Source organism: Pseudomyrmex gracilis, unplaced genomic scaffold (genome assembly GCF_002006095.1).
Source record: "Pseudomyrmex gracilis isolate BER0280 unplaced genomic scaffold, ASM200609v1 scaffold_201, whole genome shotgun sequence".
In the NCBI taxonomy this organism is placed as follows: Eukaryota; Metazoa; Arthropoda; class Insecta; order Hymenoptera; family Formicidae; genus Pseudomyrmex; species Pseudomyrmex gracilis.
Genome location: NW_018020785.1, coordinates 246,169 through 261,103, shown reverse-complemented (window position 1 = coordinate 261,103; position 14,935 = coordinate 246,169). Strand labels below are relative to the sequence as shown.

The window sequence follows — 14,935 nt, the reverse complement described above, 5'->3', positions numbered from 1 at the left end:
AAAGAACAAGAAGAATACCTAGCTAACAAATAGATCATTCTAGAAAAGAGCGCAAACAATTTGAAACGATTAGAACAAAATGTCGAGTGATGCCGAGCGCGGGCGCGGCGAGCGGAGCAAAGCGGAAATAGCGTTTGAGCGCCATCTTGCTACGCGATCACATTGTAATTCGTCAGTGCCTGTGAATGGACTTGTCATAAGTGTTTTATATTCTTTTGCTTCTCCCTGTCTTTCCCAGTCGGTTCAAAAGTTCGCGTTTTTGAAAATTTCCGAGTGGTACACGCACGTGTACTAAGGTGAGTACAAACGTGTTCCCATCGTTGCCATCGCTTGTTGTCACCGTCATTGTCGTCGTCGTTGTCGTCGTTATCGTCGTTATCGTCGTTGTCGTTCTCGCGTTGTCATCTTCATCGTCGTTGTCATCGTCATCATCATTATCATCATTATTATCATCGTGGTCGTCATCATCATCATCATTATCATCATCCATCCTCGTTGTCGTCATTATCATCGTCCTCGTCACTCAGTCAACAGTAGCGACGGAGTCGCGGCACGCGAGGAATCTCACGCGGCGCGTTTTGTGACATTCCGCGCGCGCCGTCACAAACGTGTTGCTCTTCCGCGACGGGAAAAAAAACCAGGAACAAGATAGCTCGTCTGTATGCGCGCATCCGCGTCGACGACGGGTCGCTGACAGGCGATTCACAACAGACACGGCCGCGCCCGTTCCTCGCGCGATTTCGCCGAACTTGCTACTCTCAGGAAAAACGAAGTTACGCGGAAACGGTGGTCACCGTGAAATCGACGTCTGTCGGATCGCACGAGGGTCCGTTTGGAAATCGATGATAGATGTGTAACGCGGTGTGATTACTTCATTTGGTAGTCACGAGTCCGGAGTGAGCGGTACGCGCCGCGATGCGATGTGGTTGCTCTTTAAACGGGAATGCATCCATCTGTTTTTCTCGTTTTTTTTCCCTCTTTTGTACAGCTCGCGAGCGTACTTGACTGTGTGTGGTGTGTGTGTATGAGCGACGGTATGTACGGCTCCGACTCACAACTGACGTAGAACGTTTACCCGTGATTTCGTGGCGCAGGAGAACGTGACGAGTGAAAAAGAACACACGCGCAGTTTGCATCAATCTCTTTAAATTTACTAGTAATTTTTATAGTATAAGCAATTTTCTACTTACGTATCCTGCCATTCTGTGTATTTGTGCATGTCATTGCATCATTTGACAATCTTCAAGATATTGTAAAGTGAAATTTTCTGTTTTTTAAATTGAAAGTATTGAAATTTTCCATTTGACACAGTAAAAATGCATAATGTAACATTTCTCTCAAAATATGTTTTGAAACATATATTCATTCCAAATTTTATCTGCTGTAATCGACTAATTACATCTTGATCATCTGTTATTTTATTAATATTTCAATTTTTCTTATTTATTGCTTGTTATTGTTCTAATATATAAAACTGTTAGAACAATAATATATATATATATATAAACAATATTGTTTATATATATATATATAAACAATAACATATAAACTATACTTGTCATGTTCTATACATTAAATAAAAAATTAACTAAGTAGTACAAAAGGGCAGAGAGAACAATGATCAATACTTTCATGGTCAATTACATGTATAATGCTATTAACATGATGGAAGGAAACCTTAGAAGAAATGTTAATTCACTTTAGTTCGAGAAATGCATTAGATAATATTTCTAGCATTTTTAGCAATTATGCTTTTTACTTTGTTTTTTTTTTTGCAAGCAAGTCTAGGTAATATTTTTGCATAGTCATAGTTGATAGTAAGAAGAAAGAGCAAATTGTCATGATGTTATGAAAGCAATTATATGTTTTGTTGTATGATTGACAGAAAGAATTAATAACTTACTGATAAACATAAATAATCAATATTATGTAATATAAATGTTTTATATTGTTACACTTCTCTTTTTATAAACTATGACAATATATGGCATCCATGTATTTAAAATCATTTTGGTAGTTAAAGTATTAAAGATATTTCAAGATATTATTTTTAAAACAATATACTTAGAATGTTTTCTGCTTTTTTCTTATTAATTAATCTTAGATACAGTGATAATATATTGCTCCAATGAAGAATAGAATGATATCTATACTATATCTGTTAGATAAGATAAGCAATTAAAACAATATAACAGAATATTGAGTTACAGATAAAAAAGTTGTCCTCTTTTTTTTTTCAGAAGAGCAGTACATTTCTAGTAAAAGGCATCTTTATATTCATCACTGTAAGTAATTTTTTTTTCTTTCAAATTTTTCTGCATGTATTTTATCATCTGCAAATAAGGTAGCTTTTGATTAAATAAGGTTTTTATTCCTGTAAGTTTTTCAAATTTTGAAATAAGTTGCAATTGCTTGTAAAATAGTTTGTATTATTTAAAGAAAAAGAGGGAAAGTACACACATATTTTTTTCCTTGGCTTAGTGGTTTACATATTTTATGTTGTTTAATGAAGTATAATAAGTTTCTTTATGTAGTTGATCAATTATCACATGTGTTGATCAATTGTCACTTATACATATTATGTGATACATTAATATAAGTTTTAAATATAATTATAACTAGGACGTAGAACATAATAAAAAGATTAAATTTGTTTTTGATAAATTACAGTATAGAAGATTGTTTTTTAATTTTAAATTTATGTAAACATACTTTTTACTGAATATTTTTGTTTTAAAATTAATCCAAGTTATATCTAATTAATCCTCCAACATGTGTAATATGTGCTACATGGATGATAACATTTTATGCAAAGATTATATTAGTCATTGTAAATTACTATTTATAATTATCTGTTTGCATTCTTTAAATTATATTTATATTTTCACTGTGAAATACATGTTTAAACAAGTACAAATTTTTTAAAAGTACAAATTTTTCAATGGAAGACAGTTATAACTTAAAGTGATGTGTGTAACATCAACAATATTATTATAAAAAACAAAACAAATGAGTTGTGCCTATTAAAAGCAAAACTGCCTGTGACCTTGTTTTCTTTTAATTTAATTGATTGTAACATAATTATGCTAACAATTGTTACAAATGTGTCAAATATTTATAACACTATTAATGTTTTGAATATTCGCGATTGTATATTTATAAAATTTCTTTAAGACTTTTGTTAAACTTAAAACTTTATGTAATATTCATTTGCATAATATTATTAGTTAACTAATTAATTTTAATGTCATTATCACCCATATATACAAAATAATCATTTATTAAATGTGGTAAATGTGTATCAAATTTTCCATACTTATTGTATTGTCTCTGACAGTTTAGGCTTTTGTTGTGATTCGGAGTATTTAATATTTCTGGGCAATACATTTCCTAGAACTTCTTCAACTACGCCAGTGATATTTCATTAATCAAGAATGGCAATGCAAAAGGTAAATTTCAATAATGTTCACAATTGTTGGAATTAACAAATATACTCACTTGATAACCTGAGATACTTGATGTTAAAACATATTATTAGAAGATTTCTGTGTTAAATAAATAATATGTGTCAATCTTTTCTATGTAAAAATAATTTAATATTTTTACGAGCTCTGATTGTTATGTTGTATGTGTGATCTATATTCAATTTTATTTTTTATTTTTTATTTTTTGTTATAATGCACTTTTATTATATTTTTAACATTTACCAGTAAAATAACAGTAACAATAAAAATTGGTAATGACAAATATGTGACATTATGCAAGTCAGTATTGCATCAATATTATTTTATACGACTTATTTATAAAATTGATTTATTTACTGTTACCACACAGTGTGTTATTTGAAGTTTCATTAATATTAATTTGAAGATAAAACAAATCATGTAATAATATATTAAAATTGCAAGTTTATATAGGCACATCTCAAGAGGACATATTTTCTCATAAGTAATATTCGAAAAGGATAAATATTCTTTTTCTCTTAAAATATTTAACAACTTTTTGTACTTATATGTGACATATATAAGCATATTTTTAAATTATGTAATTGAACATTTAATTATATAAAACTTGATTATAAATTGTACTTCAAATTACGAACATTGAAGTTATGACGAACACTGAAGTTATATATGTATAAAGCTGCTTTGTGTATATTTTTAGTTTTGTGTGCTTGTATAATTTTATTTGAAAATATATTTTTTGCCAATTATATATATATGTATGTATGTATGTATGTATGTATGTATGTATGTATGTATGTATGTATACGTATATATATGTATATATATGTATATGTATATATGTATATATATGTATATATGTTTTTTTATATTAACAAACCAACGTTTATAATCAATAAGAATAGACATATTTGATATAATATATTTGTGTGTGAACATGGTATAAATAGGTAATATTCCTCTTATAAGTTATATGATCTTTTTTTCTTTGCATTTTTTTTCTTTACAAAAATCTACTTTTAATAATATGCATGTTTTTTTCTATCTCTAAATTTTTTCTGTATATATCGATTACCTTATTATTATAAAATTTATATTTTACTGAATCATTTTATTACTAATATTATTTTGTAATATTTACATAATATGTTTGGGTTTGTAATATTTACACATGTATAATGCATATGTTGTTGCATGGCTTGTATATAAATAAACTGCCTATATTTATTATCAAATTTCTTGTATTACGATTTTAATTGTATATTTTCTATAGTGCCTTTACACAGTAACTATATGTATATACATAAGTAATCCTAATAAAGTTTCAATGTGTGTGTGTTGTTTAGCGTGTGTTTATGTATACACACGCTACAAATTAGTGAAAAAATCATCAAGAATCTATTAGAAAACTTAAGAAATACACATAGAGATATTAATATTTATAGATTTTTTAAATATATTATCCTTACATGTTATAACTTTTGATGAGTAATTTTGTCAAATGTATATCTGACATATAACTCAATTTGCGTTTAATAAATACGATAATAAATATGGGCTTCTATATGGAAGATACATATAATACTAATAATCGAGTAACAAATAGCAATAATATTATAGATGAGGAGACAAGGTCAAGACGTCATGCAGATGAATCTAGCAGGTATTAGACGAGATATTATGAATCTCGCCCATAACTATAGCAATGCTCAGGTAAAGTATCATCCTTATTAATATACAATGATAACAATAGAATGTTTCTAAAAACAACTTTGATTTTTTTTCTATAGAAAGCTGTACGAAAAGCTACCAGTAATGATCCTTGGGGTCCAAGTAGTACACTTATGGCAGAAATTGCCGACTTAACATACAATGTTGTAGCATTTACGGAGATTATGCAAATGTTATGGAAGAGATTAAACGATCATGGGAAAAATTGGCGGCACGTATACAAAGCTTTAGTTCTCTTAGAGTATCTCATCAAGACAGGAAGTGAAAAAGTAGCGCAACAGTGCAAAGAGAATATTTTTGCCATCCAAACTTTAAAAGGTAACACAAATTTTATCTCTTCTCTTCAGAGCTCTTCTTATCGCTCTTGTCAGAGGTGTTGATTTTTTTTTTTACTTCTAGTTTCTCTTTTTAATAATTGTATAAACTTTTGTGTAGATTTCCAATACATGGACGGGCATAAAGATCAAGGAATTAATGTGCGGGAGAAAGCAAAACAATTAGTGGCCTTATTAAAAGATGACGAGAGATTGAGAAACGAGCGAGCTCGTGCATTGAAAGCAAAAGAGAGATTTGCACAGTCTGTTAGTGGTTTTGGAAGTGACGGTTTAGATACGATGTCTCCTGTTAGCAGAGACGTAAGTAATATTATTGATGAATATAATATCAATTTAAACTACTATTAAAAGAAACAATAAGTTATTACACAGTTTCAGGATTGGGAGCCTTGTAATTTATCTGAACCATCGGCTAGACGTGCAAGTAAATTTTCTCTTTATTATTATAAAATTTTTTGTATTACAATCTTTGGTATTAAGATTGTTTTAATCGCAGAGAGATAATTTTTTTTTTAAATGCATTTGGTCTAGATTCTCTCATCATATTTCATGCACATTTTTCTTAAAATACTATTTCTATTTCATATAAAGATTAACAAAAAAATCTATTTTTTTCTAGCGGAACTGGAAGCCGCAAGACCGCAAACAGTAGGAGAAGAAGAATTACAATTACAACTGGCCTTGGCTATGTCTAGAGAAGAAGCGGAGCAAGAGGAACAAAGAAGGCGTAGCGATGATGTAAGATTACAGTTAGCCCTCAGCCAGAGTCAGCAAGATTTTAAGTGAGTGATCAACGCAATTTTTTAACATAATATAAAACAATATTCGATCTTTCATTTTACGTATCGATGTATCAATTGCAGAGCTCCGCAATCCGAGAAGCAAAGTCACATTTTAGATTTACTTGATGTACATTTAGGAGAAGCAAGCGGTTCTTCTGCGCAAGCACAAACCGACCCTTGGGGCGTTCCGATAACTGCGCCGCCCAGACCTCAGGTACTTTGTGCTTATTTCATTAAGTGCTACTTTGTGCTTATTTAACAACAAATTAGATAATCGCACTTTGCATGGTAACGAATGTCGTTTTTGCATGATATGCACCAGTCTTTGGATTTATCTAAGTTACATGAATATAAGGTATGTCCAGTGAACGTGTTGTGAAGGAAATCAAAATTATATATTTAAACGAATAGAATAACCATAGCGGAGTGATTGAAGAATGATTAATAGAGTTTCGTCTTGTGCAGCCACAAAATGATCCGTGGAGTGTTCCCACAACGAGTACTACGTCACCCTCGGTAGATCCGTGGACACCTGTTCCTCAAAGATCAGGTGAGTATCGTTACGAACGTGTATCGCAATAGTTTATTTTTTTACAGCACGTTTTTATTTAATCTTTTTTTGTGTTATTTTTGTTAAAAACGATCACAATTGCTTGTCAAAATAATCTCTAAGTATTATTACGTTTATATTTCTTTTCATTGATTCACAATATCAATTCTTTAATTACAGCTAACGCTATCGATCCATGGCGCGCACCTGCACCATCTCCTGCTACGGTCGTATCTCCTCCTCGTGCGAATGATCCTTGGTTACCAGTTCCATCTACTACTGAATCAGAAACGAACAAGGTGACATAAGTTTATTCTCCTAAAATCCTTGCCAATTCTACGATAGTCATAAGAGAGAATATGTATGTAAAAATTAAAATCTTTCCCTAATATATTCTTTTTTATAGACTCAAGATGGCATAGCATCGTCATCATCTTTCAGCAACTCAACTTTGACGCAAAACATCGGCTTTGCAACACAATCTCCTCAAAATTTAGGCTTTAACTTACCGCCAGCGTCTTCAACCGCTACTACTCTCAGTACTACCAGCAATGGTTTCAACGGTACAGGATTGGGGTTTAGCAATTTTTCTTCTCAGAATAATGGTAACGCCGTTGCAACGAGTCCGCTAAGTGATTTAGACGAATTCGACGTCATCAGTAACAGAGCAAAACTTGGAAGTAGTCCACAAACAGTTAATAATGGTATTTTATAATCATTAAAGTATCCAAATTTTTCTAGTAAAATGTTTTAAAATATTTTCTAAAAGTATGTATAAATGTTTAAATAGATGGTACATCAGCATCAGGAGATCCCTTCGATCTGGGAAGCATGGCTGATAATCTTCCTGCCAGCACAGGTGCTGTGAAAAAAACACCACAATCCTTCTTAGGGGAAAATTCTGCGCTTGTCAATTTGGATAATCTCGTCAGTGCTTCGGCGATTAAACCTGCCGCTCCTACGCCTGCAAGTAAGTCTTTTGTGTCCGCAATTAAAATTGTGCAAAATGCATAAATATTGAGAAAAAGATAAGTCCAGTATTCTAAATATTTCCGCTTAAATGTACTATTGGTCAAATATTTCATATTTTTTCGTACTTATATAAAAAGTTTTTGTATATTAAATTCTTTTTAGCATTAAACTCCATCAGAGGTAAAATCTAATTAAAACAATAGAGAGTCGCTATACGATAACTCAGATTTTATAAAAAAAACATATACATCTATTTTTTTTATGTGTAACACTCTAATTCTGCAAAATAGCATTTCATTGGAAATAAGAGTTCGTGAGTATCAGTAATAAGACTAAGAATGTGGCATGAATGCATGAGTTGATTGAAATATACAGTATATATATTACTGCTTATGATGTATTTTCATATATTATTTCAGTGCGTCATTTTTTAATTTTTTTTTTTTATAGCTGGGAGTACTGTGATTTGAATCTTTCTTCGAAATATATATACACACATATATTCTATATTCTAATAATATTCTAATATATATTACACGGATTTGTTTATCTCTTTTATAAATAGATACTTCTTTTTCTTCTTAATTTTCGCAATTATATAATTTTACTTGTATCTATGTATTTTGTGCAGTATGTCAAATATATATAAATTACCGAAAAATATCAAACTGTTACATACTAGAAAAAGAAAAAAAAAGTAAAAACATTTAAATAATTGCATTGTCTCTTTAGAAGTTATTTTATTCTAATAATATATTAAATTTTTATAGCAACTATGTCATATCCAGCAAATCCGTTTGCAACTGTGACGCCACCACCCCGTCCTACAATCAATCAGATTCGACAGGATCCATGGACAGCAGCAAATACATCTACTGCTAATCCGTTCCTCTCGTAGCCTGATCGATCAATCGAAATCTTCATAGTTATTGCGGTCTACGAGACATGATTTGCAATTCTACTTGTAATTCTATACGGTATAGATTTCGGTTAACGAAAAAAATACTTTAATTGTAGCAATTATTATGTGAGAAGGGTGAAACGCGATGTAAGAAGGAAAGACCATCATCCCATCAATGGATATTTATTAATTAAAAACCATTATTTTTCAATGAATTATATAACGTAACACACTTATGACCGTTGTACAAGTTTTTTTTCTTTCTTGCATGTACTAATCGCTTTTTAAAGTTTATTGTGGAGTAATCACTTAACAACTAACTAATAGAAGTGTGAAATATGTGTAATTAAAACGATGGTTGGATAGTTGAAAAGGTACAACACACCTAAATCATGTTTTAACTTTGTGAACGCTTAAGCGATTCCAAAGTACGACTAGATTTTATATAAACTTCTTTCTCTATATGAACTATTTTCTATGTACGAATCGATTCAGGGAAAGACTGCTCAGCAATGTCGCTTCGCTGTTTGGATAAAAGAACATAAGATAAAGCTGGTGTTAAGATCGGTTTGTGCGTTTTACATTTGTACACATGTTTTCTACAGTAAAAACGAGATCGTGAGACTGTAATCGTGATCTGGAAATGCGTTGTTATATCGACCAGGGTTCTCCGTTCGCGTTAAATGCGCATAGATTTATGGTTTGCAAAATTCGTAAGTGTGGCTTACTTTTTAACAGAACTTGTAGCGCAGGGACAGCTACTGTGTTGCACAGAAACACGAATTTGTTACAGCTGTACAGACGGTCAGTTCACAGATAACGTACACGCTATTTGACACACATAGGACACTTTTAAGTGAAACAAAAACTGTGAAAGTAGTATTTGCATTATTTTGACGGCACATCGAGTAAATAATCTTGTGTTGTTTTTATTACCTGGATATTCGGTTTCGATCAACCGTAAATACTACGTCAAGTTCGTGCAAACTTAACGTGGCCGAAGAATCAAATTCAAAGAGAGCAATGAAATAAGAATTTACGTATATCCGCCGCGTATTTGTGAGAATCATCGATGTATAAATTGAAATAACAAATGCGTTATTTCTTATCGAAGATCGTGTATTCAATTCATATTTAACATTTTTACCGAAATCCCTCAAGGTATTTAAAAGCGAAGTCGCTTGTAGAATAAATAATAGCAAATCTATACAGAGCAAGTTCTTGCCTACTCGCTACCCGTGTTTTTAAAATTCGCATGACTTGAACGATACAAATCAGATTTCTTTGTGTGTAACAAATTTATTAACATGTATTTTGATTTATATAACAAAAAAAAACAAAAAACAATGTACATATATATTATAGTGTATCGTTCCCCACTTGTCAAATGTTTGTGGTGTGCTTTATATGTAAGAAGTTTTGATATATTTCCCACGAGGCTATTGCTCGACTCATCGTCATTGCCATGTTCTATTCTTGTAGAAAATAGTATTGTTTAAGGGGTGTAGAAAATACAACTTATACATGAATAACATAAAGAGCTAAACTTTTTTAAAAGAAAATGATCAAACTTTTACATGATGTGTATCATCATTTACTTCAAAAAAACAAAAAAATAAAAAAAAACAAAAAAAAAACGATACATTTTCCAATTTTATACGAAGACAACTGTTCGTTGTCAATGTCGCTACATAACATTGACAAAGGGGAACTGCAACCATCGAACTATCTCTATTATAAATCAATCGGGAAAATTACACGATTCAACAGTGTGTATAAGCAATCGAGCAAATGTGTTGATTCCAATGTATTATTTATCGTTACATCTTCAATTTCTGTTGGCTTTGCGCAGTTAACATACTTGCTTATATGAGTGAAATTGTATAATTTAATCTGTAATTTATGCCGATGTTCGCCAGGACATGAAGTTAAAATGTATAATATATATATATATATATATAACGATTGTGTAAAAATTTATATTTTTATATATTATTTAAGCAATTTTTCAAAAATATAAAATGAAAGATCCTTTGTTAACCAATAACGCTGTTGAGCGTATAAGGTGACACATCGTTCTATATTTCTGTTTTGTAGTGCTTTTTTTGTTATCCTCTAATTTTGTTTCTATACCTATATTTTTTATTCATTTTATATATGTAATAATGAATATAAAAATCATTTATGTACACAACTTCATCTCTGTGCGAACAAGTAGAATATTTTAAAAATTTTTAAAGCTGATGTAATAGCGGGAAAGAAATTCAAAGAACATTTATATAAATAAATATTATATATTTTAGTAGATTATATATATGGCATACTTATTAATATTATATAAATAAATATAAAATTTTTAAGTTTTCTCAATTAAAAATATTCAAGATTCCTTTGAAACTTTCTTATTTTCTAGAAAATAAGATTGTGCACTAAGATTTCATGATTATCGGGCGATCGTAACAATATTAATTGAAATATTACATGATTCATTCACTTATTCAATAAAAAAAAAATATATATATATATTACTTATTTTTCACATAGCTTGTAGTAAGACTTATCTTTTGCATCTTATACATAATTTAATTAATATAATTGCAATATATAATTTATTAAAATATCGAAACAAAATGTGATATATAAAATTTTCATTTTTATAGAATATTTAATAAGTAATATATAGAATAATTTGTTTAAATTTACACACAAATTATTTATGTTTTTAAGGCAGTGATAAAATAAAACTAATGTACAAGATATATGAACACACACACATACATGTGAACTTTTTTTTTATAGATGATAAAAGTCTGTATATATCAAAGATTATGTAAATTTAGTTTAAAGAGATGCTTCGGTTGAAGAATTTATCGTAACTGGTGGAAGAAAATACGAACGCACCTGGCTGTGTAATTGTGCTACTTCAGCATCTTCTCTCTCTAAAGCTCTAATGAGTTGCGCAAATTGTACAGTTCCTGTTTTACACACATTCGGTAAATATATAATTCTATTTTATTGTTTTTAATAATAATAATAAGAAGAAGAAGAAAAATAAAAAATAATTTCAAGCTTATAAAAGTTGTTCCGATATTTACTGCCAGTACTGAGAATCTATATAGCATGTGCGACGTGAAGTATAGATTTTTAGTAGCGGCAGCGAATATCGGAACGCAACCACAAACAACACACAAACAAACCTTCTCTTCCTTCCGGAAATCCATAATTTTTTATGACATCCATTTGAATTTGTGTAACTAATGGAAATACAAACTGCATCATTTTTAACATTTCATTGCCAGAATTTTCTTTCGCTTCTGTAAGTTTTTGTAGATTTTCTGGTGTATTCAATGCTGTCAGAATATCTGTCAGTACAGCTAAAAAATAAACAAAGAATTTGTTTCTTGAACAGAGAAGTCTGTTTCTTCAATATCAATTTGAAAAATTGAAGGCATGCGGTATTTTCAATTATAATATAAATGCGTAACTGATTTGTTTTACATTTTAGAAAATGTACGTACATATATTCTCTGAATACATACCTTTTGCGGTTTCTAACGTAAATCCAGGAACGCTTGCCATAGTGTAAAAATATTAGTTTTCTTGTGTCGTATTATTAACGCGCCCAGCAACCGATATTACGATTTTTTAACAGGTTATAAAATCTTCCAGCCACTCTTTTTTATCCTGCAGTTATTTCATTGAGTAGAAAACACGCGCTCGAAGACAATAAGAATTATTAGACACAACTCTGAGCCACAATTTCTGAATATGACCAATCGGAAAATGCTTAACTCGCAAAAATGAAAGATGTTTACACGGTTTACACACGAAAGATGTTTACAAACCCAAATCTGTCATCTATCGCTAGCAGAAACACTTTTTCGAGCATGTGCATTAATCAGTGATAAAATGCCCCATCTTTTGGCGTTGAAATTCAACCAAATCTCCATCAACGTACGGTAATATCCTTTTAGTTTAGCTGATATTCATATAATCCGATAAGATTATTACTGCTTATTTCATTATTAAAATTAATTAATAAGAGCAAGAGAGTTTTATATGTCTTTTACATTTTTTTCAAAATATCGAGACACGTGCGTACATGTATACTAAAGAGATGTGTACCTGTTGAAACGCGCCATATTGTCAAAGTCAGCTGTACACAATTCGGAGCCATATATGTCCATCGAGAGTTCTGTTTACTATAAATTTTTTCTGAACTTGGAGCTGTTACTACATGTATAAGTTTGTTCTAAATTACGTTTAGTCACTTATTCTCTCTTACAAACAACTAACAATTCTAGAGTTTTGTCTGTCAAACACAATATAAAAGTTTCACCACAGAACTTCGTGGTGATTTTCTTTTGTATACAATCATGGATTCGAAACACGACGAATCGTTAATGCACGTACTTCGCGAATCAAAAAACGTGGCTAATTTCTTGGATACTATTTTTGGATTCTTATACAGATGGTACGTATATCAATCTCTTTAGAATGTCATTATTTTTATACTTTTTTTTTCTCAGAATTGTCTTAGAATTTATTAATGATCTACTTCCTTGTGTAATATATTTTGTGATATTAGCACAGATTTTTATGAAGAACACCCGAAAAACTCTATGCAGAAAATAGGATTTGCACACAAAGAAATAGATATACTTGTGGCAAGCACTTTGAGCAGATGGAAGGATTGGGCATTAAATTCTTCACGGAAGAGAAAATTGTCTACAGATAATTGTAAAACTAATGAGAATAATGCAGAATGTTTTAATTCCACAAAAGAGACCAAAAAAACTGCACCATGTAACGACTCTGATAACACAGTTTCTTCTGCAAAATCATCCAATACAGATCACACAGCAGACAGTTACAATGGAGCTGTGAGAGATAATTATGTCTGGACTCAAACTCTTACTGATTTGGATGTACTTGTGAACATACCGGAATATGTAAAATCATCTAGCTTTCTCAAAGTCAATATAACTTCGGATGAAATCAGAATTGACGTTAAGTCGTCTGATTCTGGAGAAGATTCCACTTGGAAAAATCTTTTCAATGGCAAATTTAGTTTCAAAATTCGGAAAGATGAATCTATGTGGAGTATTGTACCCGGGAAACAAATCAGTGTGTGTAAACAAAGATTTGTATTTCTAATTCTTTGAATTATCTAAGTATATGTTACTCATTGTATATTTATCTAATTATTTGTCTATAGATTCATCTTGAAAAAGTTACTGAAACATGGTGGGATGCTTTGATAGTTAACGAACCGAAAATCGATTTACGCCAGATAGACTGTTCGAAAAATTTTGACGATATGACGCCAGATGAACAAATGAAAGTGCAAGAATTGATGTGGAATCATCAACAGAAACTCTCGGGCAATGAAACTACAGATGAGAAGGTAATCTTCCATGTCTCGTACACATACTCTGTGTCCAGCTAGCATATGTGTTATAACAAATATTTACTTCAATTTATTATTTATATTTTATGACATGATACATGTTTTATGGTTTTAGAAAAATCGCAAAAATATAGAGGCAAGTTTGAAAAAAGCATGGGATGCAGAAGGATCGCCTTTCCGAGGTAAACCTTATGATCCATCTGTTCTCAAATTTAATTAGTATATGTGTTAATCTTTTGTGCAATATATCTGATGTTATAAATTAAAATACATATTGTATATTGATACTTCTACAAATTTTACGTGTATCAATTGCATTGTTCTGCGAAATATTTCTATTTTGTATGCATTTTGTACTTATTTTATATTTAAGATAAAAAAATTGCGGAAAAAAAACAAACTTATTTATGTGCGTTTCAACTAATTATATTTAGAGATTTTACTGAAAAAAAACTCACAACAGTTTATACGTGTCATATAAGAATCTCAAAATAAATGTAAAGATTTTTAAAAAGTAAATATATACCTCTATTTAGTATAACTAACTTTAGTATAACTATATTTTATATCGTGAGATGGAACATTCATCTATTAATTTTCATTTCTCTTACGAATAAATATGTATTTATTTATTTAATGTATAAAAATTTATATCAATATGTCGATATTTAAAACGTGTGTGAGATTTTTTATTTTAAAAACAAATTTGAACTATACGATCTCCGCGGACGTTTGAGCTACAAGAAGTTTTCGATATAAAAAAAATACGAAATTTATATACACTTATTAT

General features: G+C 30.4%; 3 protein-coding genes across 16 annotated transcripts; 2 read left to right on the top strand and 1 right to left on the bottom strand.

Annotated features, from left to right (window-relative positions):
- The first annotated feature begins 45 nt into the window (after positions 1–45).
- Positions 46–11,045, top strand: LOC109858380 (epsin-2). Of its 13 annotated transcripts, XM_020435560.1 has the most exons (16): positions 46–296; positions 2,241–2,285; positions 3,338–3,449; positions 5,085–5,177; positions 5,255–5,513; positions 5,631–5,830; positions 5,903–5,954; positions 6,150–6,312; positions 6,394–6,526; positions 6,635–6,667; positions 6,778–6,862; positions 7,043–7,161; positions 7,269–7,566; positions 7,653–7,832; positions 8,125–8,147; positions 8,605–8,679. In XM_020435560.1, the coding sequence occupies exons 3-15, from the start codon at positions 3,435–3,437 to the stop codon at positions 8,139–8,141; spliced, it is 1,647 nt and encodes a 548-aa protein (XP_020291149.1). In that variant the 5' UTR covers positions 46–296; positions 2,241–2,285; positions 3,338–3,434; the 3' UTR covers positions 8,142–8,147; positions 8,605–8,679. The 13 variants fall into 13 exon arrangements, with proteins under 13 accessions (XP_020291149.1, XP_020291143.1, XP_020291136.1 ...); XM_020435554.1 differs by lacking the exon at positions 8,125–8,147 and having other exon boundaries at positions 47–296; positions 5,909–5,954; positions 8,605–11,045; XM_020435547.1 differs by lacking the exon at positions 8,125–8,147 and having other exon boundaries at positions 48–296; positions 3,395–3,449; positions 8,605–11,045.
- Positions 11,046–11,467: 422 nt separating this feature from the next.
- LOC109858379 (protein C10) lies at positions 11,468–12,639 on the bottom strand. Its single transcript, XM_020435545.1, has 3 exons — positions 12,275–12,639; positions 11,933–12,109; positions 11,468–11,710 (listed from the first exon to the last, which is right to left on the bottom strand). Exons 1-3 carry the CDS (start codon positions 12,312–12,314, stop codon positions 11,577–11,579), a joined length of 351 nt encoding a protein of 116 aa, XP_020291134.1. The 5' UTR covers positions 12,315–12,639; the 3' UTR covers positions 11,468–11,576.
- A 146-nt stretch (positions 12,640–12,785) lies between these two features.
- Positions 12,786–14,612, top strand: LOC109858378 (nudC domain-containing protein 3). Of its 2 annotated transcripts, none has more exons than XM_020435543.1 (4): positions 12,786–13,209; positions 13,324–13,864; positions 13,954–14,142; positions 14,261–14,612. In XM_020435543.1, exons 1-4 carry the CDS (start codon positions 13,112–13,114, stop codon positions 14,363–14,365), a joined length of 933 nt encoding a protein of 310 aa, XP_020291132.1. In that variant the 5' UTR covers positions 12,786–13,111; the 3' UTR covers positions 14,366–14,612. The 2 variants fall into 2 exon arrangements, with proteins under 2 accessions (XP_020291132.1, XP_020291133.1); XM_020435544.1 differs by having other exon boundaries at positions 13,119–13,209; positions 13,329–13,864.
- Positions 14,613–14,935: the final 323 nt, after the last annotated feature.